This window comes from Phacochoerus africanus, chromosome 6 (genome assembly GCF_016906955.1).
Source record: "Phacochoerus africanus isolate WHEZ1 chromosome 6, ROS_Pafr_v1, whole genome shotgun sequence".
Taxonomy (NCBI): domain Eukaryota; kingdom Metazoa; phylum Chordata; class Mammalia; order Artiodactyla; family Suidae; genus Phacochoerus; species Phacochoerus africanus.
Window position 1 is genome coordinate 108,372,704 of NC_062549.1, and position 25,199 is coordinate 108,397,902.

A 25,199-nucleotide genomic window follows, 5' to 3' on the forward strand; every position below is an offset into this window, starting at 1 on the left:
ATGGCAAAGTCCTTGTTTTGAACGACTTTGCTTGCTTCTACTTTTGCATCACCATGTCCCACATATACATCGACTCTCAACACAAACCAGTATCCTTCCTCCCTCTCTGTACTTAAATCCAGTGTCTCTTGAGCCACATGATTTCCCTGCTCTGCTGAACTTCTTAGGCACTTGCGGCCCCATTCCCCCATTTGGGGCACCTGCTGCATCATGCCTAGCACTGCCCCAAGATGTCACATATGCAAGGCTTGTTCCCCCATCAGAGTGAAAATTCCAGCCTTTAGCATGAAGCTTCACACAGACTCAGTGCTTAATAAACACATGTTGAATAAGTGACAGGCACAGCAAATGTGTGTGTGTGTGCATGCTCAGTATAGCTTAGGGGCTGCACAGAGCCAGCAACAACAAATACACATTGAAAATGAGAAATTCAGTAGTTTAACATTTCTATTTTTGTTCTGCTTCCTTTATGTTTGTATCCAGAGGGGACTGCAAACTCTCAGAAGGTAAGGATGAGGAATGTGGGCATGTGTGGGGGTGGGGTATTGGGGGAAAACCAGGAGGCACAGGGCAGGGAGCAGAGCTTTCCCGTGGTGAGAATAAGGCTCACATAGAGAATGAGAGAGAGAGCGATGCCAAGATCTGAGTTAGAGCAGAAGGAAAATGAGCCCTGAATAGGAGCCTTGTATGTGGCCCTGTGGTGCTGACTCACCAAGACTCAGAAGAAAACATACTAGGGTTGAAGAAGGGGCCTGTATGCTGTGGCCACCACCCTGAGGACACCCCGAGGCCAGACGGTCCTGAAAGGCTTTGATTTGAGCTAGGTGGGCTGGGGAAGCGGAGGAGTCGGGGATGGGAACTGCAGAGTAGGGAGATGATCTCTTGAGAATGTGGAAGACCTCTCCTGGAAGAGCTATGGGTTTGAGTTGAGGAGGGTTAGGAGGAGACGGAGGAGGAGGCTCTCCCCATGCATTCAGCTGCCCCCTCCCCCACCACCAGGTGTGGCAGGTCAGACTGACAAGCAGGGAGGGATAGATGCTCGTGGCTTTGGTGGCTTCTTGCCCACCCTTGAGGAGCAATGCATGTTTATGAGTAAGTGCTTCCTGGACTTGGTGCTGCAGATGGAGGCACAGTCTGGGAGTAGATGTCCCACAATCCTCTCCACCCCCAGCCTCACCTCAGCTGTCAAACCAGTTCAGGGACAGGAGGACAGGCAACCAGCACCGCAGGCAGGCAGCCCTAGGCCAGCAGGCAGAGGGCAAGGCCTGGAATATGGAGCAGCCCAGGTGAACATGGTCACAGGTTAGCAAGCAGGTGAGAGCCCAAGGGAGCAGCCTGGGCTCTGTTAGGAATTCTGGTCCCAGGTCAGCTCAGGAAGGAGTAGGCAGCTGAAGCAGAAAGAGGGAGTCAGACTGACTTTTCAGCCTGGGCCTCATTCTCCCTGTCTGTGTACGTAGCACCAGACTCTCCAGGGTCTTGAGGCTTTCTGATCACTCTAACATTTGAGGACTCCACCAGTGTAGGTGATCATCCCCCACCTTTCTCCTGACCAAAGCCCTCTCCTTCAGTGTCCTCTCCTACCTCAGAGTCTCAAAAGAAAGTTGGCGAACCAGTGGGCTCATAGTTGGTGTATGACTAAGGCTAATATTCTGAACTCCCCGAATATATTACTACTTAGTTTTGACTACAGTACTGCCACTGGGAGGAGAGTGGACTTGAGGGCCAAGTGGATGAAGGTGTGAATTCCAGCTGTGCCACTGACGCAGTCCTGCTCTGCTGTAGAACCTTGAGTCTCAGTAGGCCTTCATTACTTTATTGAAGAATAACCTACCTCTTTCAGGAGTTGTGTGGACTAAGTGAACATATATAATGCACCTGATTGAGAGCTGGGCACCAAATAAGATACTCAGAAAATTGTGTCTACCCACCTTTAGTGGACTTAAGATGAGAAGGAACAGTTGGAGAGGTTAAGGTGCAGGAGGCTTACCAGGAAGTCTCCTTGGGACCCACAGGAAGGGAGGAAGGTGAAGAGTTGGGAAAGTTAAGCTGCAATTACGGTGTCAGTAGAGGGCTCAGCCAACCCTACAGGGAGTTTTGATGTGGGGCTGACCCTTCAGAGCTCTCTTGATTTGGGACAAGGGGGCTCAGGTCTTCATACGCTACATCAGTCTTTGGATAGGAACTGCCTATGGAAGATGTGACCTTGGTCAAATTGATTTCTTTCAGTTAAGGGTTACAGCCAAGGGCTATTTCCTGTCAGAGTTTCCTGCAGCTAGGGAAATAAATCCTTCCTTCCTGAAAGGGGACTGGAGCGTCTGCCGTGCTGAGTTGGTGAGGAGGGCTCCTGTCAAATCAAGTAGGTGATTCCTCAGGGATAAGGTCAATCTTGTTACACTTCCCAGTAATTTCTCCGAGGCAACCATTTCTCAGCCGTGGGGGCACAGCCACCTGACCTTCCCTGTGCCCCTCCTGCCTAACAGCAGCAGCAGGTTCACACCACTGGCAGAGAAGCTTCTACATCCCTCCGATGGAGTTAGTCATTTGCAGGTGTCCCAGAAAGACCCATCTGATTCTTTTCAAAGCTTGATCTGTCATTTCTCTTTTGCTAATAGATTGAGAGGGTAAGAGAGGATATTTATGGGTGATGCAGTATTTTGGCGACAAGGTCCTTTCTCAACTCGCCTTTTGCCATTCCTAGGTTTTCCCTACAAGTTATTTGAGAATGATTTGCAGAGTGCTTGTGGCCTGGGGGCTCCTCCTTACACCAGCCCCAAGTCCTTGCAGAGAGCACAGCATACAGCCCCCCGAAACAGGACTCAGTGCTTGAGGCCCTCCTGTGCCCCTCTCAGACCTCACCCTGAGGCCAAGACAAGCCAACTGAAACATAATGCAAACACAGGGAGAGAGCCCAGAGCTCCAGGGAAATAATGCTTTGGAGGGAGAAAGGAAGCCAGAGGAGGACAGACATTTGCTTCTTTTCTAGTTAACTTTTTCCTGCCCACTAAGAGCTCTTTTCACTCTGACCGCCGTTGATGGCCCTATACAGCGCTCTAACCCCACTTGCCGTTATTTGACTCTGATAACTTTTTGCATTGTATGGTGTGCACCCCCAACCAGATTGTGGTACTCTGAGGTCTTCTATAATGGCTACTTTGGTTTTTGTCTCATCTTAAATAGCTAAGAAACATGAGTTGCTTGAGGGGAATAAGAAAGATGTTTTGTTTTTGTTCCACTCACCTGACCTGGTAAAGGTCTCTAGGTTCGGGGGATGAAAGCCAGGACCATGTCCTGCAGGGTTGAAACCTGCCTGGTGGTGAGAATCAGCCCAGACACTTATCTCAAACCCCACCCTGGTTCACTGATCATAATCTCTGGCAGGAAAGGCCTGGGGTTGGCATAATAAGTGACTCAGGAGATTCTCAATTGGGAAGCAGGTAACGGAAAGAGCAAAGCACTGATTTTCAATCCACTCCCCATTACTTACCAAGGTCCCTCATACAACTCTCTGGTCCTCAACCACCTCATGAGCACAGTGGGGACAATAACACCTCACAGTGCCCTTGTGCAAGAACATGGAGCTTGGAATCCAAGTAGGCACTTCTGACTCCAAATATCATTGATATTCCGGCAAAAACAGATTCCATGGCTTAAGATACCTTCTTAGGTTAGAGGCAAACAAGTTCTTGTGAAAGAACAGGTGAGGGCTATGAGGCACTATTTCTCAAAATGTGATCCTCAAATCACTTGCTCCATCTGGCCCCTAGGCCCAATCCCCTAGTCTCCATCTTAGCAGGATTCCTTTAGGCAAAGTAAAGTTTGAGGACCACTACCCCAGTTTCTTTTCTCCTTCTTTTACCATTGAACTGGCCGCTGATATGTGAGCAGATGGGTGGATAGGCTCTCAAGGTTTCTTAATTAGTTTATAGCAATTTCTGTGGAACAAACAATGCTCACTGCCAGCTTCTGATTCAGCATTATAAAAACACATCCTATTCTGAAGCAGGATTTCAAAAGACATTTGAAGTTCTGTTTCAAGGGTAAGCATGAGACGTGCTCTTTATAAATTACATATGTACATATATACACAAAAATTGACAAGGCAGCCTTGCTGACAGGCTGTTATGAGAAAATGGATATAACCAGTGTTTGCTGAAATGATCATTAATTGGCTTAAATGTTGGGAACTTAAGATATGTAAACACCCACATTGTTTGAACATCTTTTGTACATCAAAGGAATTTCAAGTGCTTCTGTCCGGCTACACTTGCATTTGTTAACAGTGGAGCAGCAATAGCACTGAACTGGGAGACGAGATGCATTACTCATTCATAAAATGAGAGGGCTGGACAAGATCAGGCATTCTTATCTCAGAATACATGATTCGTGGATGGCTTCAGGGTCTCTGGGCACCGTGAAGCCGTCAACCAAATTTTGCACATAAGTATGTACATTTTTCTGGATATAGAATCTAGCTATTATTAGATTCTCAAAAGGTCCAGAATCCCTAAATGGTTTAAAAGTTAAACTGAATCATTGTGAAGGCTGCTTTCAGCTCTAACATTCTAAGGAAAACCAATGTCCCTGCTCCTTTAGGGGTCTAACCTGGATGGGTCACTGACTTCATTTGGTTTTTTTAAAGCCAGGAACGAGTGCTCTCTTTTCATCAATCTGCTCCTTCCCAACAAAACAGGCCCTGTTGCGCAATACTCTTCACTTCATACAAAACGAAACTATTTTCCCCCAGACAGTATCATTTAACTTGTTTTAATGTAGTCTGCTATAAAATGGATGAAGACTTCTGCAGGGAACATTTGGCTTTACAAATATTAATGACTAGTTAGGGCTTTTGTGTTGCACATCATCATAATCTGTTGGCCAGTTAACACAACTTTAGCAACATGGGCTAAGACCAAAATTGTGAATCATGGAACTTTTACTTAGTACACACACAATCTACAGCAAACTTAAATACTATAATACCTAACTGGATTTTTGGATCCATTGCAGTATTGTGCTTACTTATCTCAGAAGATAGGCAACTAGCAAAAATACGCATTTCTTTCGTATTTCCCCACCCCCATATTACACTGTAAAAGAAATACATTATTCAGTGCACTTCCTAAGAAATAAACTTATAGTATCTCTCTCTATATATATATCTATGCCAAAACAAAAGAAGAGCAGAATGCAACCTGTAAGATTACCATTTAAAGCAAGAGAGGTAATAACACTCTAGGATTACAGCCCCCTCTCCTGTTTAGAAAGTTCAGCTATTTTATCATCAACACGGTTCACCTGACTACACATGGGAATACAATTTAACACGTGAGTGCTCTGGGCAGTTTAAGATAACCCCTTCTCACTGGGTGAACCCACTCGGGCATTAACAGTATTTAATGTATTGGCTTTAGTCAAGCCAAAAGTTGTGGAAGACACCAATATACTCCACAGTGATTTATCTTGCCTTCCATCACCTGCCTTTCCCCTATCAACTCATACTGGATTGAGAGGAAAGAGGTCTACATTATAGCAGGTCACTGGCTGTTGGATAAATGTTGGCTGGAAGAATGTATGTGAGGACACCAAGGCTTCTCCATCCCTGTGGACACAAAATCATGTGACTGCCATGTCTGAGCTGGGCTGAGGACGACAGTCATTATACTATAGAGTTTGTCTGGACTGGAGGCTTCTGTCTTCACAAACTCACTATGATGGAAATGACAGAAGTTTCTAGAATGAGAGGTTGCAACTTGGCAGCTTGTTAGTGAAATCCAGCTGCAGAAGTGTTTAACTAGCAGTATTTAAGTTTTTTTGGATTAGTTCTTGATATTTAAAAATGAGAATGTTTCTTGTGAAAATTTGGATTTCATAAAAAAGTGGAGCTGGTAACCCTGACCTAGGATTCTTGCATGGCAACAGGCAGCTGCAGCTGAATGAGGGGCCCCCTTTCAACAGGAATTGGACACTTCGGGTTGCTACCAGCCCCACTGCTCCCAGCTGTCATATTACTTGAGTGACAGATCTATTTCATTCATTTATATGAACAGTTTTGTGACACTGTGTTGGTTTGGCCTTGTCTTTGTATGATGCTGAAGACCTGATTTCATTTGAAATGTCCCCCTCCCTGTGGGCAAGATCCCTCCTTTAATTGACTGGGTCCCTGCTACATCTAGTTGCTTTGGGAGGTAATCTTAACATGCATTTCTACTCCTCTTTTATGCTATATTGCAAACTCCAAATATATAATCACACTAATATTTATGTGTTTAAGTGTGTATGTTAAACACGTAAAAGGGTGTGTATCTATACAGATATGTGTATACTTCCATTTAGGCAAAAGTTAATTTGGTTCCACAGATACAGACACCAAGTGCTGGCAGCTTGGAGAATAAGTGTAACAATTTGCTAAAACTGGTATCATTCTGACTTATAATATTACAAAGACAGTGAACTTCAAGTTATTGCTTTTTGATTACAGAATAAAGATCTCATTCTGTTGCAAAACTTTTATACGGAATGAGTAACCATTTCCTATTCAAGTAAAAGCATTCAGAATCAGAAGTTCTTACAAAACAGTAGATGCCTGAAGACATTTTTGAAGGAGATGTGATTTCATTCTATTCAAGAATTTACACAGGAAACTGGGAGTGATGTAATTTTTCAAAAGTACAAGAAAATCAGCACCCCAACTGCTTAATGTTCAGGACGGCTTCTCAAGGGCTCTATAAAGCTCAGCTTTGTGGTGAGTTCACACCCACCTTTAGGATTCCCATTCTACTTATGCAGCCTTGTTTCTGAACACAAAGCTTATATTAAAAATAGTAAAAGTATTAAAAGCAGTGTTGGTTTTTAACATTCAGAGTTCACGGAGGATCTCATTTTTTTTGCAGTTAAATGATCCATCTTGTGTTTTTGCTGCAGAATCACATTCAAATGGCAGTCTAATTTCAGGCACTTTTTAAACATGTTCATCTGGAATAAAAATCTGCATGAACGACTTCTGCATAATTCAAAGTGAGTGTTGAGGGATTCTAGTCCCCAAATAGACAGCAAATCACCACCTGGTACTCGTACTCATTTAGCTTTCTCCATCATAACATGATGGTGACGGTGAAGCTTAGACGTCTTTGAGGTGCCCTTCTAGCTTTAGTACAAAGATGTGAGTCATAAAAATCCTACTTACTCAGTTTCTACTTAAAAAAAATACAAAAAAGTGAAATACACTAAATGTATTAAACAGATGGTTTCAGCTACTATCAAAATAAATAACACGATCTGACTCAGTGGTTTGACACTGAGCTTTTGGACAAAATCTGATGGAATGTCAAATGTGGAGACTCCCTCCTAGGGACTCTAGGGACTAGCTGCTGGTCGGCAGAAGTATCTCGATGTCCTTGCCATTAGCTACAACAGCATTAGAAGAGCAGCTACTGGCAAGGTCTTCTGTGGTGGTCAACGAGGAGGTCTGGGAGTGGGTTTTGGTCAGTGGAGTGGTAGTGGATGGAGAAGGAGTGAGGCCAGGTTTTTTGGGTGGGATGGGTGGAGGGTTTCCTCTCTCAGCTCTGGGGATAGTAGGGGATTTGATTCCTGGAGACAGGGGGCTCAGAGGACTGGACACTTTCCCTGGAGTAGGTGAATGGCTTGTGTCACCTCTTGCGTTGGCAGTGTTGGCCAGATTTCGATAGTCTGTGCCAAAGGGAGAGCTGTTGGGAGATACGGGCTTGATTGGCCCTTGCTGGCTAGTGAATCTGGAGAGCACCTGAGTGACTGTGTTTCGGGCCAGCTGCTTGGCGGTAGAGTTGTCTATGAGGGTGGGAGATAGATCCCTGGACGGAGGGCTCTGGAGACCACTGGCTTGTTGGTCCTGATCTGCTTGGGACTGAAATTTGTGCCGAGCTGCATGGAACCGCTGGTTGATCCCTACTTGGTAGGATGACTGGTAGCCAGGGCTGCTAGCTGATGACCCTAATAAGCGCTTGGTTAGTACTGGTGAAGAGCAAGGAGAGGACGTGAGAGAGGAAGAGGCAGTGCTGCTGGGAGATGGTGAGCTCCCGCTGGAAGGGAGGAGACTAGGCGTTGGGACTGGAGTCTCTATTGCCACAGGACATCCTCCATTCTCTACTGCTTTCTCTTGGGCTAGTCCCACAGGCTTTTCTCGTGGAAGCACTTGGTTTTCTACACTGCTGCTTGTAATCAACTCCTTGGTAGTTTGCAGCTCTGGGTCAAAATGGCCATTGGTTTTTGCATAAGAGGAAGTAGGAGTGGTGGGACCAGGCAGCCCAGGGGTTGTCACCTTGGCTGTGCTGCTCCCATGGATTCTTTCTACCTGAAAACTCTCCGTTTGGCAAAATACGGACACTAGCACAGGCGGCTCAGTCATGGTGCCTTTAGACATGGTTACTAGTTTCTTCAGTTGCTCGCTGGGGCTACTTTGCTGATGCGAAGCCTCAAGGTCTTTCACTATCTTCTTCAAACTCTCCATCTCTTCTTTCAGAGTTTTGGTCCGGTTCTCTTCTCGGTTCAGCTTTGCTCTCAGTTGTTCCCTTTCAATGTCAAATTCAGACAACTGCTTCTCCACCTGGGCCTCTGTCTGCAAGCCCCGCTTCCTCTCGGCGGCCAGCTCTTCCTCCAGCTTGCTCACACGGCTCTTCTCCTTCTCCAGTTTCAGGCTCAGCTCTCCTGCCTTCTGGCCCTCCTCGGCCGCCTTGCTGGTTGCCTTCTTGCACTCTCGCACTAGCATGGAGGAGAGCTGCTTGTGGCGGGAGCGCTCCTCTTCCAGCTGACTGGAGAGCTTCTTCTGCTCTTTTTCAAACTTTTTCACTTGGGACTTTTCAAATTCCAACTAGAAAAGAATGCCACCGCATATCTTGATTAGAGTAAGAAAACAGATACACTGAGAAGCTATTATCAAGTAGAGTGTCCTGCTTCATTGTTCACTGCACAAAGGGTTACTTACTATGCCATGTGCTTACAGCAAATATTTTTTAAATATTAGAACACCTAACATAAAAATGTACACACTACAATTTAATCTTTCTTTGATAATTTAGGAGGCACTTCGAGTTCTGATCCTGTCTCAGGGTTATTAGTGGGAATCTGAATCATCATTGTGTTTTATATCAGAGGAGAGTTCAGAGGATTAGAACCAATCAAAACAGAAGGCAGAAAGCCATATAAATCAGACTTGGTGATGAATGCTGCTGAAAACAAACCCTTCAAAGCTTCAGTAGTAATTCTTTCTGGTCCTAAAAACAAATAGTTGCGTTTGAATCATTCTTATACAAATGCCATCTGTGTTAATCATCATCCCAACCCTATTAAAGGCACAGAGTGAGAGGAAAGGGTTGAAGGAACCTTTACTCAGTGTTTTTCAGACTCTGAGACCCATTAATGGATGGTGAAACCATTCAGTCAGCCATGATCAAAGTTTAAAATAAATGAAATAGAAGAGAAAATATCAATGTGTAGTATAAGCAGTAAGGGTTATGCATAACTTCATGAGATTTTTGTTTTAGGTGTGTGCATATGTAGGGCTGTATACTAGTTTGTGATGTAAAATCTTTTTCTTACTGAGAGTTTTAAGTCAAAGAAAGTTGGAGAGCATGAAGTTAGTGTTCCCCAAAGTGTATTCTATGGAATGATAGTCCCATAGTGAGTGATCTATGTCAAAAAAAGATTTTATGAAAGCACAGATTTGCTAAACATGGAATACCCTATCTTGTTGTGGATCCATGGTATGCTCCTGCATGCTAAAGGGTCTAACAAATTAGTCAGAAAACCTATTCAACTTTGTTTAATCCAGTAATTCCCAGATTTATTTGACTACAAAGCCATTTTTTTTTCTTGAGCAACACCAATTTACACCCTGCAAAATAATCTTTGAGAAATCATACTCGAGGCAAATGCTGCTCCTAGCCTCAACCTTAATTACCTGTTGAGTCAACCGCTCTCTCTCCTTCTCCAGCATGTAGGTGACATCATCTCCTTCAGCTGTGTCTTGTGCATGCCTCTGCCGTTCTTCCTCAAGGTCTAGGATCACCTTTAAGGAATTAGAAAGAATCAATTCCAAATATCAGGGTTATACTTGGAACACAATTAAATAGTAAGTGCCTATCTGAGCACCCAAGATCATTCCTTAGACAGATAAAGAAGTAAATCCCACTCAGGGCCATCGAGGAGCACACTGTCTGGCAGGGTGAAAGATATGCAAGCTATGTGCTAGGAAACAATACGATACATACTTTACCCCAGGTATACACAAAGTGGCATGTAAATAGAAGAGAGCAACTTGTTAGTTGTAGGGCTGGAGAAGGTTTCAGAGATTAGGTCTGGTAGGACCAGGGGACAGGTGTAGGTGATGAAGCAAGGCGGGACCATGGAAATCTGAGAGCCAAAGCTCGCTCTCGATGCTCAAATCCCTGGAGGCACCAGAGACTGAAGCCTGAAATCAAATATTTCAAATAGGTGCCATCCTAGCTGTGGGATGCTTAATATAAACATTTTGTATATAGTTAGATAAGAGGTGAAAAGACTCTCCTGACTTCATCCTGCTTGTGAAAAGTCTCAATTATTGAGATCTTAAGAGTTTTCACTATGCCTTTTAATTAACCTGCTGACAAAGGATTAAGCCCAATTTTAAGGAGAATAACAATTTAAAGGGACATTTTCTGCAGAAGAAGGGATACTCCCAAACTCATTCTATGAGGCCACCGTCACCCTGGTACCAAAACCAGACAAAGACTCCACAAAAAAAGAAAACTACAGGCCAATATCACTGATGAACATTGATGCAAAAATCCTCAACAAAATACTAGCAAACCGCATCAAACAATACATTAAAAGGATTGTACATCATGATCAAGTGGGATTTATCCCAGGGATGCAAGGGTTCTTCAATATCCGCAAATCCATCAGTGTGATACACCACATTAACAAACTGAAGAATAAAACCCATATGATCCTCTCAATAGACGCGGAAAAAGTCTTTGACAAAATCCAATACCCATTTCTGATAAAAACCCTTCAGAAAGTGGGCATAACGGGAACCTACCTCAACATGATAAAGGCCATATACGAAAAACCCACAGCGAACATCATTCTCAACGGTGAAAAGCTGAAAGAATTCCTGCTGAGATCAGGAACAAGACAAGGATGTCCGCTCTCACCACTACTCTTCAACATAGTTCTGGAAGTCCTAGCCACCGCAATCAGAGAAGTAAAAGAAATAAAAGGAATCCAAATTGGAAAGGAAGAAGTAAAACTATCGCTATTTGCAGATGACATGATACTATACCTAGAGAATCCTAAAGACTCTACCAGAAAGCTGTTAGAGCTTATCCACGAATTTGGCAAAGTTGCAGGATACAAAATCAATACACAGAAATTGATAGCGTTTCTATATACTAACAATGAAAAAGCAGAAAAGGAAATTAGGGAAGCAATCCCGTTTACCATCGCATCCAAAAGAATAAAATACCTAGGAGTAAACCTACCTAAAGAAACAAAAGACCTGTACTCTGAAAACAACAAGCCACTGATGAAAGAAATCAAAGATGACACAAATAGATGGAAAGATATACCATGCTCGTGGATTGGAAGAGTTAATATTATCAAAATGACTATACTACCCAAGGCAATCTACAGATTCAATGCAATCCCTATCAAATTACCAAGGACATTTTTCACAGAACTTGAACAAAATAGTTTAAAGTTTGTTTGGAAGTACAAAAGACCCAGAATAGCCAAAGATATCCTGAAAAAGAAAAATGGAGCTGGAGGAATCAGGCTCCCGGACTTCAGACTATACTACAAAGCAACAGTTGTCAAAACTGCATGGTACTGGCACAAAGACAGACATATAGATCAGTGGAACAGGATAGAAAGCCCAGAGTTAAACCCATGCACTTACAGCCAACTAATCTACGACAAAGGAAGCAAGACTATACAATGGAGAAAGGACAGCTTGTTCAATACGTGGTGCTGGGAAAACTGGACAGCCACATGGAAAAGAATGAAATTAGAGCACTCCCTAATACCATACACAAAAATAAACTCCAAATGGATGAAAGACCTAGATATAAGACCAGACACTATAAAACTCCTAGAGGAAAACGTAGGCCAAACACTCTCTGACATAAACGACAGCAACATCTTCTCAGATCCACCTATCAGAGTATTGACAATAAAAAGAAAAATAAACAAATGGGACCTACTCAAACTTCAAAGTTTCTGCACAGCAAAGGAAACCCTAAACAACACAAAAAGACAACCCACAGAATGGGAGAAAATCTTTGAAAGTGAATCGACTGACAAGGGATTAATCTCTAAAATTTATAAACAACTTCTGCAGCTCCATACCGAAAAAACAAACAACCCCATCCAAAAATGGGCAGAAGATCTAAACAGACAATTCTCCAAAGAAGACATACAGATGGCCGAGAAACACATGAAAAGATGTTCAGCGTCACTCATTATTAGAGAAATGCAAATCAAAACCACGATGAGGTACCACCTTAAACCAGCCAGAATGGCCATCATCCAAAAGTCTACAAACAATAAGTGCTGGAGAGGCTGTGGAGAAAAAGGAACCCTCTTACACTGTTGGTGGGATTGTAAATTGGTGCAACCACTGTGGAAAGCAGTATGGAGAGTCCTCAGAAAACCGAATCTAAAACTATCATTTGATCCAGCAATCCCACTCCTGGGCATCTATCCAGAGAAAACCACGACTCGCAAAGACACATGTACTCCAATGTTCATTGCAGCATTATTTGCAATAGCCAAGACATGGAAACAACCTAAATGTCCATCGACAGAGGAGTGGATCCAGAAGATGTGGTACATACACCTAATGGAATATTACTCAGCCATCAAAAAGAATGAAATACCAGCATTTTTAGCAACATGGATGGACCTAGAAACTATCATGCTAAGTGAAGTCAGCCACACAATGAGACACCAACATCAAAAGCTCTCACTGACATGTGGAATCTGAAAAAAGGACAGACGGAACTTCTTTGCAGAACAGATGCTGACTCACAGACATTGAAAAACTTATGGACTCCGGAGGAGACAGTTTGGGGGGTGGGGGGATGTGCCTGGGCTGTGGGATGGAAATCCTGTGAAATCAGATTGTTATGATCATTATACAACTATAGATGTGATAAATTCATTTGAGGAAAAAAAAAAAAAAAAAAAAGAACCTGCATCACAGTGACCCAAGCCACAGCAGTGACAAACCAGATCCCTAACCCACTGAGCCATCGGGGAACTCCCCAGAAGTATTTATTTTGTTACTGATCGAAGTCTTTTTCCAGAGAGGTGTCCATCATGATCATGTGGGCACTTGTACTAATGTCTTATCACCTGTCTTGGTCTAAGGGGAAGGATAAAGAACTGGGAAGTGGTCTCTTTAAAGAGGAGGGACATTGGGAGTTCCTGTCGTGGCGCAGTGGTTAATGAATCCTACCAGGAACCATGAAGTTGTGGTTCAATCCCTGGCCTTGCTCAGTGGGTTAAGGATCCAGCGTTGCCATGAGCTGTGGTGTAGGTCACAGACGTGGCTCGGATCCTGCGTTGCTGTGGCTCTGGCGTAGGCCAGCGGCTGCAGCTCCGATTCGACCCCTAGCCTGGGAACCTCCATATGCCACAGGAGTGGCCCAAGAAATGGCAAAAAGACCACCAAAAAAAAAAAAAAAAAAAAAAAAAGAGGAGGAACCTTGGAATAAATGAAATGAAAGAGCCAAAAAAATAAATAAATAAATAAAAATAAAGGGACATTTTCCCACATAATCCTGCCTACAACTGCATAATATTCCAATGGCTATGGATTTCATTTTAGCTTCTGCTCATGCTTTGGAGGTGCCTTGGCTCTTGGCCCTCCTGGCTACAGCACTGTCATCCCAATGGCCATTTCTTACTATTTTTCCTAACAATTGTTACAAATGGAGAGAGAAAACTTTCTGGGACACAGAAGTTCTTTTTAAATACGAAAGTGAAAATATTTTTATGTACTTCCTTCCAATTTTAAAAAAATCCAATTTTTCAATTTAATGGAAAGAAAAGCTTTTGGCTAAATGTGGTGGATCATCTCCTCTCCTTTGGACAGCCCTCTAAAATTGTAGAAATGGAATGAAAGTACAAAAAAAAAAAAAGACTTTGAGAAATTGACAGAACAATGTAAACCAACTATAATAAAAAAAGAGACAAAGACAAGACATTTTAATAGCATTCTGAAAAAAGAAAGGGCTGGAGGAGTGTAACTACTTGGGTATGGGGGGAATATATGGAACTTGCAGGTGGCAAATACTGCAGAGGAGAGATGAGATGTAGGATAGAAAACAAGGGGATTGGCTCCAAGCCTATATTTTCAGAAGAGTTATCTGCCCCCTCAACTTGATTCCTGTACACAGAACACCTAGCCAGGCATCTACGCCCAGGAATACACCAGATGTTTATCCTCTGAAGAAACAGAGTGTGACAAGCTCCAGATTTGGGAATAACATGACAGAAGATGAGAGTGAAGAAAGGAGATTATGTTTGAGGAAGATGGTAGAGGTGGAAAGGAAAGGGAGATGGGGTCTAAGAGAACAAAATTGACATCCATAATAAAAGAAGGTCATGTAAGTGTCTAAAATTGATAAAGCAAGAGAGCAGTATATTAGAAATAAGGAAGTTAGCTACCAAAACTAATGATTAAAAAGGAAAAAAGAGGTTGTCTCTAACACTGAGGAGGAGAGGGAATGAGAAGAGGTGAACTAAACCCTATTTTTCATATAAGCAGGGTGACCATATAGTTGACCCTTCAAACCACTAACAAGTTGAGAGCCAAAGGGGGAATTGTTAATAACTATGCCAAGACAACAGGCATAAACTGGAATTCTCTCGGGCAAATTGGGACTACATGCACCCTCATTACAAATCTCTAGGTACCATGATGATTTCTAAGTAGTCAGTGTTTTATTTTGATAAAACACTTAAGGATAGGCAGTTGGTTTAAAATATTATCACTCACTACCTTATGTTGAAAAATAGTGTTAAGGAATTTTGAGCTAAAAAGTCTTCCCTCTCCAAGCAACTAGAGCCACAAATCATCCCAGCACTACACCTGCAATGTGAATGGGAGCCTGCCAGCCCCTCAGCACCACGAACACGCCTGCTAATTAAAGAAGGATGATGTGAAGGCTTTTCTCAGAATATTATGTAAAAGCCCCTAAATTACAGGTCACTAACTTGAACCCATTGATATGTTTTAAATTGGGGCACAAATGTCTTCAGATTATTTCAATCTAGGCCAGAAGTTAAACTTTTCTGTGTCTTGAAGAGCTTTTTTTTTGGGTCTTTTTTGGGTATTTTTAGGGCTGCACTCGCAGCACATGGAGGTTCCCAGGCTAGGGGTCAAATTGGAACTATAGCTGCCGGCTCACGCCACAGCCACAGCAGCTTGGGATCTGAGCTGTGTCTGCAACCTACATCACAGCTCAGGGCAACGCCAGATCCTTAACCCACTGAGCGAGGCCAGGGATCAAACCTGCAACCTCATAGTGCCTAGTTGGATTTGTTTCGGCTGCACCACAACGGAACTCCTTCAAGAACTTTTGGGAATTCAAGTAAAGATATGGGAAAAAATTTGTTTTTCTACAAAATGCATAAACTTTTGGCATTCTGTGTATTTTCTGGGGGAATCATTGAACATCTGGGACCCATTCATGGTTAAGAACTTCCACTATGGCCTTTCATTTGGACCCTATGAAGGGAAAAGAAAAATCATGGACAAGACCTAAGCCTAAGCACTTTGTCAGATGCATTTTAAGCAGATGGCTCTTTAAAGCAGGTAACCATAAAAGTAAGCTAAGATCCATCAATCTGCAGCTGCTAACCCAGTTTTGCAGAATAAAATGCTTCCTACTAAAATGCGCTGAAGTCTCCCCTTGTTGATCTAAATCTAAACCAGTAGTTTTTAAAAATGCAGATTCTCGCCAAGCATCTTTTCCAGGCCAAATCTGAGCCGTATATGACAAGTCGGGGAATGAAATCACAAGCACTAGATGAATTCCAATGAGATGAGGTAGAGGAATGCACAGGTTTGCCTTCCTATCTCAGGGGCTGTAAAACCTGGAAACACACACTCAACTTCCCTAGTAGGGTAGAACAGCTTTAAGGTAAATACCCTAGGGACTGTTCATGGTTTCATGAGAAGTAAAATGCAAGGAAATGCAAAACTAGAAATAAATAAAAATAATCTGTTGGCTTGTATTTTAGAGTCAGGTAAATTCTCCCTCTCTAATATAGCATTCCCCAAATACCTGTTATATCTTTCTATTTATCACTTAAGCAAGCAAATAGAGAACGTTACGTTCAACTACAAGGCTTGGTCAAACCACAGTTTGTTGCCAAAGTTTGAATGATCAAGAGTTGCAAAAACACACTGAGTGTTTTTGGAGTGTCATATCAGGAGGAATGCAGTCTTAAATAATGTGTCTGGCACACTCCCTCAATTTAACATCTGGAATAACCTGTGTTTTTTATCTCCTGGCTTCTAAATAAGCTAAGGGGGCTTTCTAACCCTGTGAGACCTCCCACTTGAATTTCTGTGAGAACTGGCAGCTGAGAAAGCATCAGGCATTATTTATAAACTCCTCACAGGCGTTTGCACAGCACAAGTGAGCAGGTGAACCTACCTTGCGGTGCCTGCTCTCAGCAGCAGCCAGCTGCGACAGCATGCGCTCCTGCATGTTCTTGCACTGCTTCATCACCACCTTGAGAATTGAGAGTGGGTTTGTGCAGACTGGCTGCTTCTCGCCATCATTCTTCTCCTTCAGTGTTTCAAAGTCTCTCTGGAGTGCCATTAAAGGATCACTGATGTTATATTTTCCATAGCGTTCTTCAATGAAAGTGTCTCTGTGTTGGGCCTGGGAAAGAAAGGAAAATAAGCATTTTGCTTTTAAATACTTTTGAGGGGGGATTTGCTAGAGTTAGACATTAAAGGTTAATGTCTAAATGATCAAACTAAAGGGTTAGTTTGAAGTAACATCAGAAAGAGGGCACAGCATATTAGTGAGAACTAATGTGTATATGGAGCTAATTATGTGCTGGACACTATTTTGAGCATTCAGATTCACATTAGCTTACTTAAATTTTACAGCCCATGAGGTAGTGCTATCAGCTCCATTTTGCAGATGAGAAAACTATTACAGAGATATCAAGTCAAGGGACTTTTTCCAGTTCCCTCAACTAGCAAGCTGTAGGAACTGGGGTTTAAACCCAGGCAGCTTGGCTCTAAAGTCTGTGTCCTTAATCACCACACTCAACTGCCTTGGCTTATGAATGCTTATATTACCAACAGGTACAGCTACTCTTTCTGTGTTACTGCATTTGTATTTCTAAAATAGGGTAAGCTGGGAGTTCCCATCGTGGCTCAGTGGTTAACAAATCCGACTAGGAACCATGAGGTTGCGGGTTTGATCCCTGGCCTTGCTCAGTGGGTTAAGGATCCTGCATTGCTTGGCTGTGGTGTAGGCCGGTGGCTACAGCTCCAATTCAACCCCTAGCCTGGGAATCTCCATATGCCGTGGGAGCGGCCCTAGAAATGGCAGAAAGACTAAAAATAAATAAATAAAATAAAATAGGGTAAGCATAATTCTTCTAGGAGTTTATATAGAGACCTAAGAAGGTGGCTGTAGATAAGTGAAGGACATTAAATATGTGTTACATTATAATAGAGGACCGTCTGTGATTTGTTTGTACAGAACCCACCCAGCTGTTGGTGGGTCAAGAGGGCAGAGGTACTCACCACTAGAGGGGCAGACAAAAGCCCTTCTACCTGCTGCCAAGTTCTACCCACTCTCCTAGTCTTTGTTCAGTTGCTATCTTCCACCCTCCTTTCTGTCCCCTTTAGGGCTTGGCGAGCTCTGGGGATGAGAGGGAACTTGAGCAGTTCCCTATGGGGGCTGGTGCTTGGGGTCTGGCCTCAGGCTTTGGGCCTGGGCGCCAAGTCAGGCCCAAAATGATCAGAAGTGGGTGGAAGGGGATTCTTAGGCTTCCTTCTTATCTGTGCTTGGAAGGACCTGAAGCACTAACTTCACATGAGCATCACATGCTACATGCAGGTAAACACAGTGACATTAAAAATTACTATACAAACATTTAAAAGGTTCCTAAGACATTTTACACACACACAAAATGAAGAGTCAATATGGTCTCAAAAACCACAGAGAAAAGTACTATATAATTTAAGCTTTCAAATGAAATTGAGTTATAAAGACTACTGCTATTCAATTTTTAAACATAATTTCATTGGGAGTGACATTAACCGTGTTTTGTTTTTTTACCACCTACAAATGGGAACCCATTTGCAAAGAAAAATACACAATGCAATGACCATGCTTAAAAAACAAAACAAAAACTCTCAAGAAAATAAACATGGAGTTTCTTTTGTTCTTTCTTTCTTTCTTTTTTTTTGGGCTGCGTCATGGCATGCGGAAATTTGTGGGCCAGGGATTGAATTCTTGCCACAGCAGCCAGTTGAGCCACTGCAGTGATAACGTCAGATGCCTAACACGTTACATCACAAGAGAACTAACATGGAGTTTCTTTAACATAGAAGTATGTTTCAATGCTGAAAATCTGACGTCCCCTCCTTCATTAGAGACTATCCAAGTGCAAGATCCAGGACTTAGTCTTGTGCTACAGATTTTTGTTAGGTATCAGTCAGCAAATGTTCCAAGCAGAGTTAGAAGCCCTAGGTTGGTTTTGCTTCTGGCTTGACTACAACCATCTTTGAGTAATGACGTTATTGGAGTATTTGGATAATATCTGTATACTAGAAATTGAAGGGCAAAATCTACTTGTTACTTTAAGTTATAGATAACCATCCTCCTATTACAAGTGTGTGTATGTACACGTGCAGGTGTGAGCATGTGAATTAAAGACGGGGAGAGATTTGAAAGACGATTCTATTTTTTTCAGCTCCAAATTTTCTCAGTAAAATTTCAAAATGATCTCATCCATTTAGGATGCAGAAAGACAAGACCAATTCCAAAATTGGCTATTATTATTTTTTAAAAGCATGGCAAGAGTAATAAAAAGCCATCTTTTAGTTACATTTTTAAGAGCAATAATGTCAAACAACCTGGGGCTCACCAATGTTTTCTTTTCACTAAGAACATCTGTTTCTTTATGCTCAAGTATAAAAACATGAGATTGATAACCCAGGATTCAATAAAAGTACCTATTGTAGCTAATGATATCCTAAGGCAAATCCATGTTTAGAAAAGCAAACAAAGGAAGCAAGAGAAAAGACTCTTCCAGAAGCTGAAATTCCACTTTTCTGTCACATCTTTCATGATTACTGTTTCTATATGATTAACCATAGAAACAAGATTTTCTTTTTTGGTACTAACATTGTCTTAGTAGGGCAAAAAGGAAAAAGTAAACCTGAATATTTTTATGACCTTTTCCTTTTCAGAACACCATGGAGAAGGTAGAATGGGAGAGCAGAACTGGGAGTACAACCTGTGGTCTCGATTCCGCATCTGCTGAGAAGCTGTCTCTCAGGTTTGAGCATATAGTTAACTAATCCTTAAAAATATGACTTTTCAAAACCCATACTATTATTATCCTGTATAATTAATAAGCATCACAGAGTTATAAGTAAAAGATGAGGAGCTTCTCTGGTGAGGTCTCAGACTAGTCTGAGAATAGTTGTTAAGCTGTCTGTTTTCTCTTGAAGTGCTTCACAGTAATTTCATAATCACTTGCATAGTAATTACAAGTTATATAAAATTGGTGGCTTCACACATAAATGAAAAGAATCTGTGGAATAATCTTAAAAAGGCTTCTTGTCACAAAACAATTCTTTTAAGTACATTCTAGTATGGGATCCAAATATGGGAAGAGTCTATATTTATTACATACCAAACACGGGACTGGAAAGTGGGAGAGAGAATATAGTTATTTTCCACCCACCTTAATGTTTCAGTCACGTGAATTGTATGGATTATAGGCTTAACAGCACAAATAAGAACAACAAAAATAACCAAAAAGAGATGTTAAGATTTGACCCATGAAAGAAGAGCTTTAGCAGAGGTGTGTATTGGTTATCTATTCCTGCATAACAAATTACCCCCAAATTTTAATGTATAGTAGGCATTTTATCTCATACAGTTTCTGATGGTCAGGAATCTGGGAGAGATTGATGGCTGAGCTGGGTGGTTCTGGCCCCGTCACATGAGATTGCAGCCAAGCTGTTGGCCAGGGCTACAGTCACCTGAAGGAACGGCACAGAAACACCACGATGGAAGTCCAGGGTCTTTTATAACCTAATCTCAGAGGAGTGACATTTCTGATGTATTCTATCAACCACACAGACCAACTCTGGTGTGTGTGTGTGGGGGCGGGGGTGCAAATTCATAAAGGTGTGACTTTTAGGAGGGGGTGATCACTGGGCGCCACCTTGGAGCCTGGCTCTCAAGCTGAATGACTAGATATGCTACCACTGCCATTTACATGGCAGGTCAAAATATGGAGGATAAGTACCTATACTAAAAACTGTCAAGGCTGAATTTTATTTACTATTTTAATGATATCTCAGCTATTTTGTAAGAACTTTAAAGTGACCTGAATTTGACTTTTGGGGGGAGGAGTTCAGTAATACAGCTAAAATCAATCAATTTCATTATTTTTACTTCAATGATAATGTATATTTTAACTGAATAGAAATTCCTGGAGTTCCTTTCGTGGCTCAGTGGTTAACGAATCTGACTAGGAACCATGAGGTTGCGGGTTCGATCCCCAGCCTTGCTCAGTGGGTTAAGGATCCCGTGTTGCTGTGAGCTGTGGTGTAGGTCACAGACACGGCTCATATCCCGAGTTGCTGTGGTGCTGGTGTAGGGCGGCAGCTACAGCTCTGATTAGACCCCTAGCCTGGGAACCTCCATATACTGCAGGAGCGGCCCCAGAAAAGGCAAAAAGACCAAAAATAAATAAATAAATAAAAATAAATTCCTACCTTGTCAGAAAACACAATGATCTTTAATTTCAGACAACAGTACAATAATTGGCTGGTTAGACAGATTCAATGATAGAGGGTATCACTACAGCAGACAAACATACTGATCATCTATTACTCATTTATTTTTACTGTTATGGGATGAATGAAACCCACTAATACTGAAAACTGAAAATAAAACCACATAATATTCTTAGAGTCTACCACACTTCCTCTCCAAAAATTTCAGCTTTTCTATGATAAACTACAAAAATAAATAGGAAGTAGTCATCTTCTCTTTATAATAAATAATAATACTAATTATATATGTATAAAATGTCATGTCATCACATAAATAGTTCAATAATATATTATGTAAATAATGGTATAATTTATTTTATATGTATATATTACAGTCTTAAAATAGGAAATCAGTGTCTTTATTCTTTGGATGATAATCACCAACATGAACAGTGGTTCCAAATGTAAAGGTAAAGAATTACAGTCTGTTTAATTGGGGGTTTATATTTAAGAACAAGGTTTTATTTTTAAGACTCAGGCTGATACCATAACAAGATGACATTTATTGCCCATTCTGAAGTGATATTTGTAAAAGTAATCAGCAGTATAAACATCATGCCTTTAAAAATATCTGAAAACCTCTATGCCACAGACTAGAAAGACAAAAGAACATGATACCAAAATGGTTCTTTTTTTTTTTTTTTTTTAATTTGCTCTTCAGGGACGCATCTGCGGCATATGGAGGTTCCCAGGCTAGGGGTCTAATTAGAGCTGTAGCTGCCAGCCTACACCAGAGCCACAGCAACACAGGATCCAAGCTGCATCTGCAACCTATACCACAGCTCACAGCAATGCCCAATCCTTAACCCACTGAGTGAGGCCAGGGATCGAACCCGCAACCTCATGTTTCCTATTGGATTCGTTAACCACTGAGCCACGACGGGAACTCCCAAATTTAGCCTCATTTGAGTTAAACTTTCATTTTTGGAAAGTGGCACAAAATTTATCATGGGAGGAAAGTGAGGCAATTTTCACAATTTAAAAAAATATTTCTAATACATTATTGAAAACCCAGTGTTCATTCAACTGGACCATAAATGCCGTATTCTCAAATCTGGCCTTTTCCATATGCTCATTTTCTTTAATATTTTTTGGGCTTTAGAGTCCAAGAGAACTTGGATTGTATCTTGTCACTGTTACTTTCTATTGTGTACCTTCAGCAACAACCATAATTTTTCTGTGCCTTGGATTCCTCATCTGTAGAATGAGGGTAACAATCTACCTATAGGTGTGTTAGAAAAATTAAATGAGTGAGGATTTCCCATCGTGGCTCAGCAGAAATGAATCTGACTAGCATCCATGAGGATGCAGGTTCGATCCATGGCCTTGCTCAATGGGTTAAGGATCCAGCATTGCCCTGAGCTGTTAGGTCGCAGACTTGGAACGGATCCCATGTTGCTGTGGCTGTGGTGTAGGCTGGCAGGTGTAGCTCCCAGTTGACTCCTAGCCTGGGAACTTCCATATGCCACAGGTGCGACCCTAAAAAGAAAAAAAATTTTTAATATGTAAATGCTTCCTATAGTACCTGGCACAAAGTACTATAAATATGAATCAAAATTTTCAATAATGAGGGAGTTCCCGTCGTGGCTCAGCGGTTAACAGATCCAACTAAAATGTGGGTTTGATCCCTGGCCTTGCTCATGGCAAAGATCCAGCATTGCCATGAGCTGTGGTGTAGGTTACAGACGAGGCTCAGATCCAGTGTGGCTGTGGCTGTGGCTGTGGCGTAGGCCAGTGGCTATAGCTCCGATTCAACCCCTAGCCTGGGAACCTCCATATGCCGCGGATTCGGCCCTGAAAAGCAAAAAAAAAAAAAAAAAAAAGGAAAAAGAAAGAAAAGAAAATTTCAATAACCAAATTTAGAATATAGATTTTCCTTTATTTTTGACTCAGTGACTTAAATCCGATCCTCCAGAGTTAAGATTCTGTGAAACTGGATCAGGCTAGGAAATCTTTATTAAGAGCAAAACAAGGAGTTCCCGTCGTGGCTCAGTGGTTAACGAATCCGACTAGAAACCACGAGGTTGTGGGTTCGATCCCTGGCCTTGCACAGTGGGTTAAGGATCTGGCATTGCTGTGAGCTGTGGTGTAGGTTGCAGATGTGGCTTGGATCCCGAGTTGCTGTGGCTGTGGCGTAGGCTGGAGGCTACAGCTCCAGTTAGACCCCTAGCCTGGAAATCTCCATGTGCCACAGGAGCAGCCCTAGAAAAAGGCAAAAAGACAAAAAAAAAAGCAAAACAAAAGTACCACATCACTAAAAATATATCAGGAACCTGGATAACCAATAATATTCTATTCATTTGGAATCAATCTTGAACTGCTATGTGACATTTTATGTAATGTGGTCAATCGGTATTTATTTCTTGCCTTATTATTAAACATTTCCAACTTTTCTTTCATCCTGCCCAGATTGCAAGTGACTCGAAGGAAAAAGCACGTATCACACATCTTTCTTCTCCCTATATCTTGCATTTTTGCCTTAAGCCCAAGACATATAACGAAGTTTACTTTCCAGCCTCTTTCCTGAAGTCTTAGCCTCTCCTTACTCTCATCACTTTAGTGAGGTGAATATTTCATTTCTCTGTTAGTTAAAAAATATTAGAATAATCACTTAAGGAAATATCAATTTATATATTTAGGAAACTGACTCTGAAGTAGAATGAACTTCAAAGATTCCCTTTGGAGTGAGTCTGCAACTTCAGATATTTATAAAAGCGATTATTTATACTACAGTGTGCTAAATACTTTTGAAGACTAAAAATGGTAAAGTTTGGTACAAATAACTACAAGTGTGGTACTTCTAGCTAATACACTACTTGCTTGTGGAGGAATACGGTAAACAGTATAATGTAGCTGGTTCAACATTCAAATTCCAGAGAATCCTGAGAAAACTCCTAATGAAATTGAAATACGTATGTTGAGTTATTTGTCTTTCTTCTGTTTTTTAATTTTAGTTTATGAATGTGATTGAAACAAGTTAAATATACATCCTGGACTGGGTCTACATAAGTAACTTTTTGAGGTGGGGAAGAAAATGTGTAAAGGGATTCTGTGAGAGCTGAACAAATTAATGCTTGAATATAAATTATTTAAAAGTATAATTTTTAGTGATGCATAAGATCTTAATCTCTTTTATTTAGAGGACCCTACATCTCTTAAAATGTAATGAAAATCGACACCTACTTCATTCCATACACGAAAAATGGGTGGATCACCAACCTAAAAATAAAGTATGAATGGCCAAAGAGCATATGAAAAAGTGCTTGACTCATTAGTGATCAGGGAAATGTAAATTAAACCAATAAGAAGATACTAGTACACAGCCACTACAAAGGCTAAAACTAAAGACTGACAACATCAAATGTTGGAAAGGATATGGAGTAACTAGAATGCTCTCATATGGCTGGTAGGAGTATAAATGGTGGAAATTAAGATTCTCATAAAGTTAGAAAATGCCTGCCTGCAATTCCACTTCTACGTATTTGTCTAAACAAAATGAAAACAATATCCACAAAGACTTTTACAGAATTCCCTGGAGCAGCTTTATTCATAATAGCCCCAGACTGAAAACAATCAAATATCAATCACTAGAAGAACAGATAAATAACATGTGATGCATTCATACAATGAAATACTATTCCACAGTAAGAAGAAACAAACTACTGACACATACAATGACAATGATAAACCTGAAGATCATTATAACGGAACCAAAAAAAAGGTGGACATGAAAGAAAATATTGTGTGACTCGGTTCTAATGGGCAAAACTAATCTATGGTGAAAAAAATCAGAACAGTTGCCTCTGGGTATGCGGGGGACAAGTGACCAAGAAGAGGAATAAGATAACTTTTTGATGTGATGTGATTACTTATGCCTTGATAGCAGAGTAGGTCAAATAATGTGTGCATTTGTCAAAACTTATTCAACTGAACATTTAAGATCTGTGAATTTTTACTACATTTAAATTATATCTCTAGTTTAAAAATACAAATATATATAATGTGAGTTTAAGGGAAAAATTAAGTTATATGGAATATATGCTTTATATATAGTGTTTCAGAAACAATGGGAAGTTCAAAGTAATTTAATAGTAATAACAACAGCAGAAACAACAAAGGAGGTGCTCACACC

At 41.3% G+C, this 25,199-nt stretch overlaps 1 protein-coding gene across 3 annotated transcripts in view; it reads right to left on the reverse strand.

Moving 5' to 3' along the window:
- Positions 1 to 4,748: 4,748 nt before the first annotated feature.
- The window catches only part of CTTNBP2NL (CTTNBP2 N-terminal like), a 53,924-nt gene continuing 33,473 nt past the window's right edge, over positions 4,749 to 25,199 (reverse strand). For all 3 annotated transcript variants that reach the window (XM_047785003.1, XM_047785005.1, XM_047785004.1), the window contains 3 exons: positions 16,680 to 16,910; positions 9,932 to 10,039; positions 4,749 to 8,842 (listed from right to left, as the gene is read on the reverse strand). In XM_047785003.1, the coding sequence (XP_047640959.1) occupies positions 7,361 to 8,842; positions 9,932 to 10,039; positions 16,680 to 16,910 (1,821 nt within the window). In that variant the 3' untranslated portion in view covers positions 4,749 to 7,360. The remainder of the gene's footprint in view (positions 8,843 to 9,931; positions 10,040 to 16,679; positions 16,911 to 25,199) is intronic.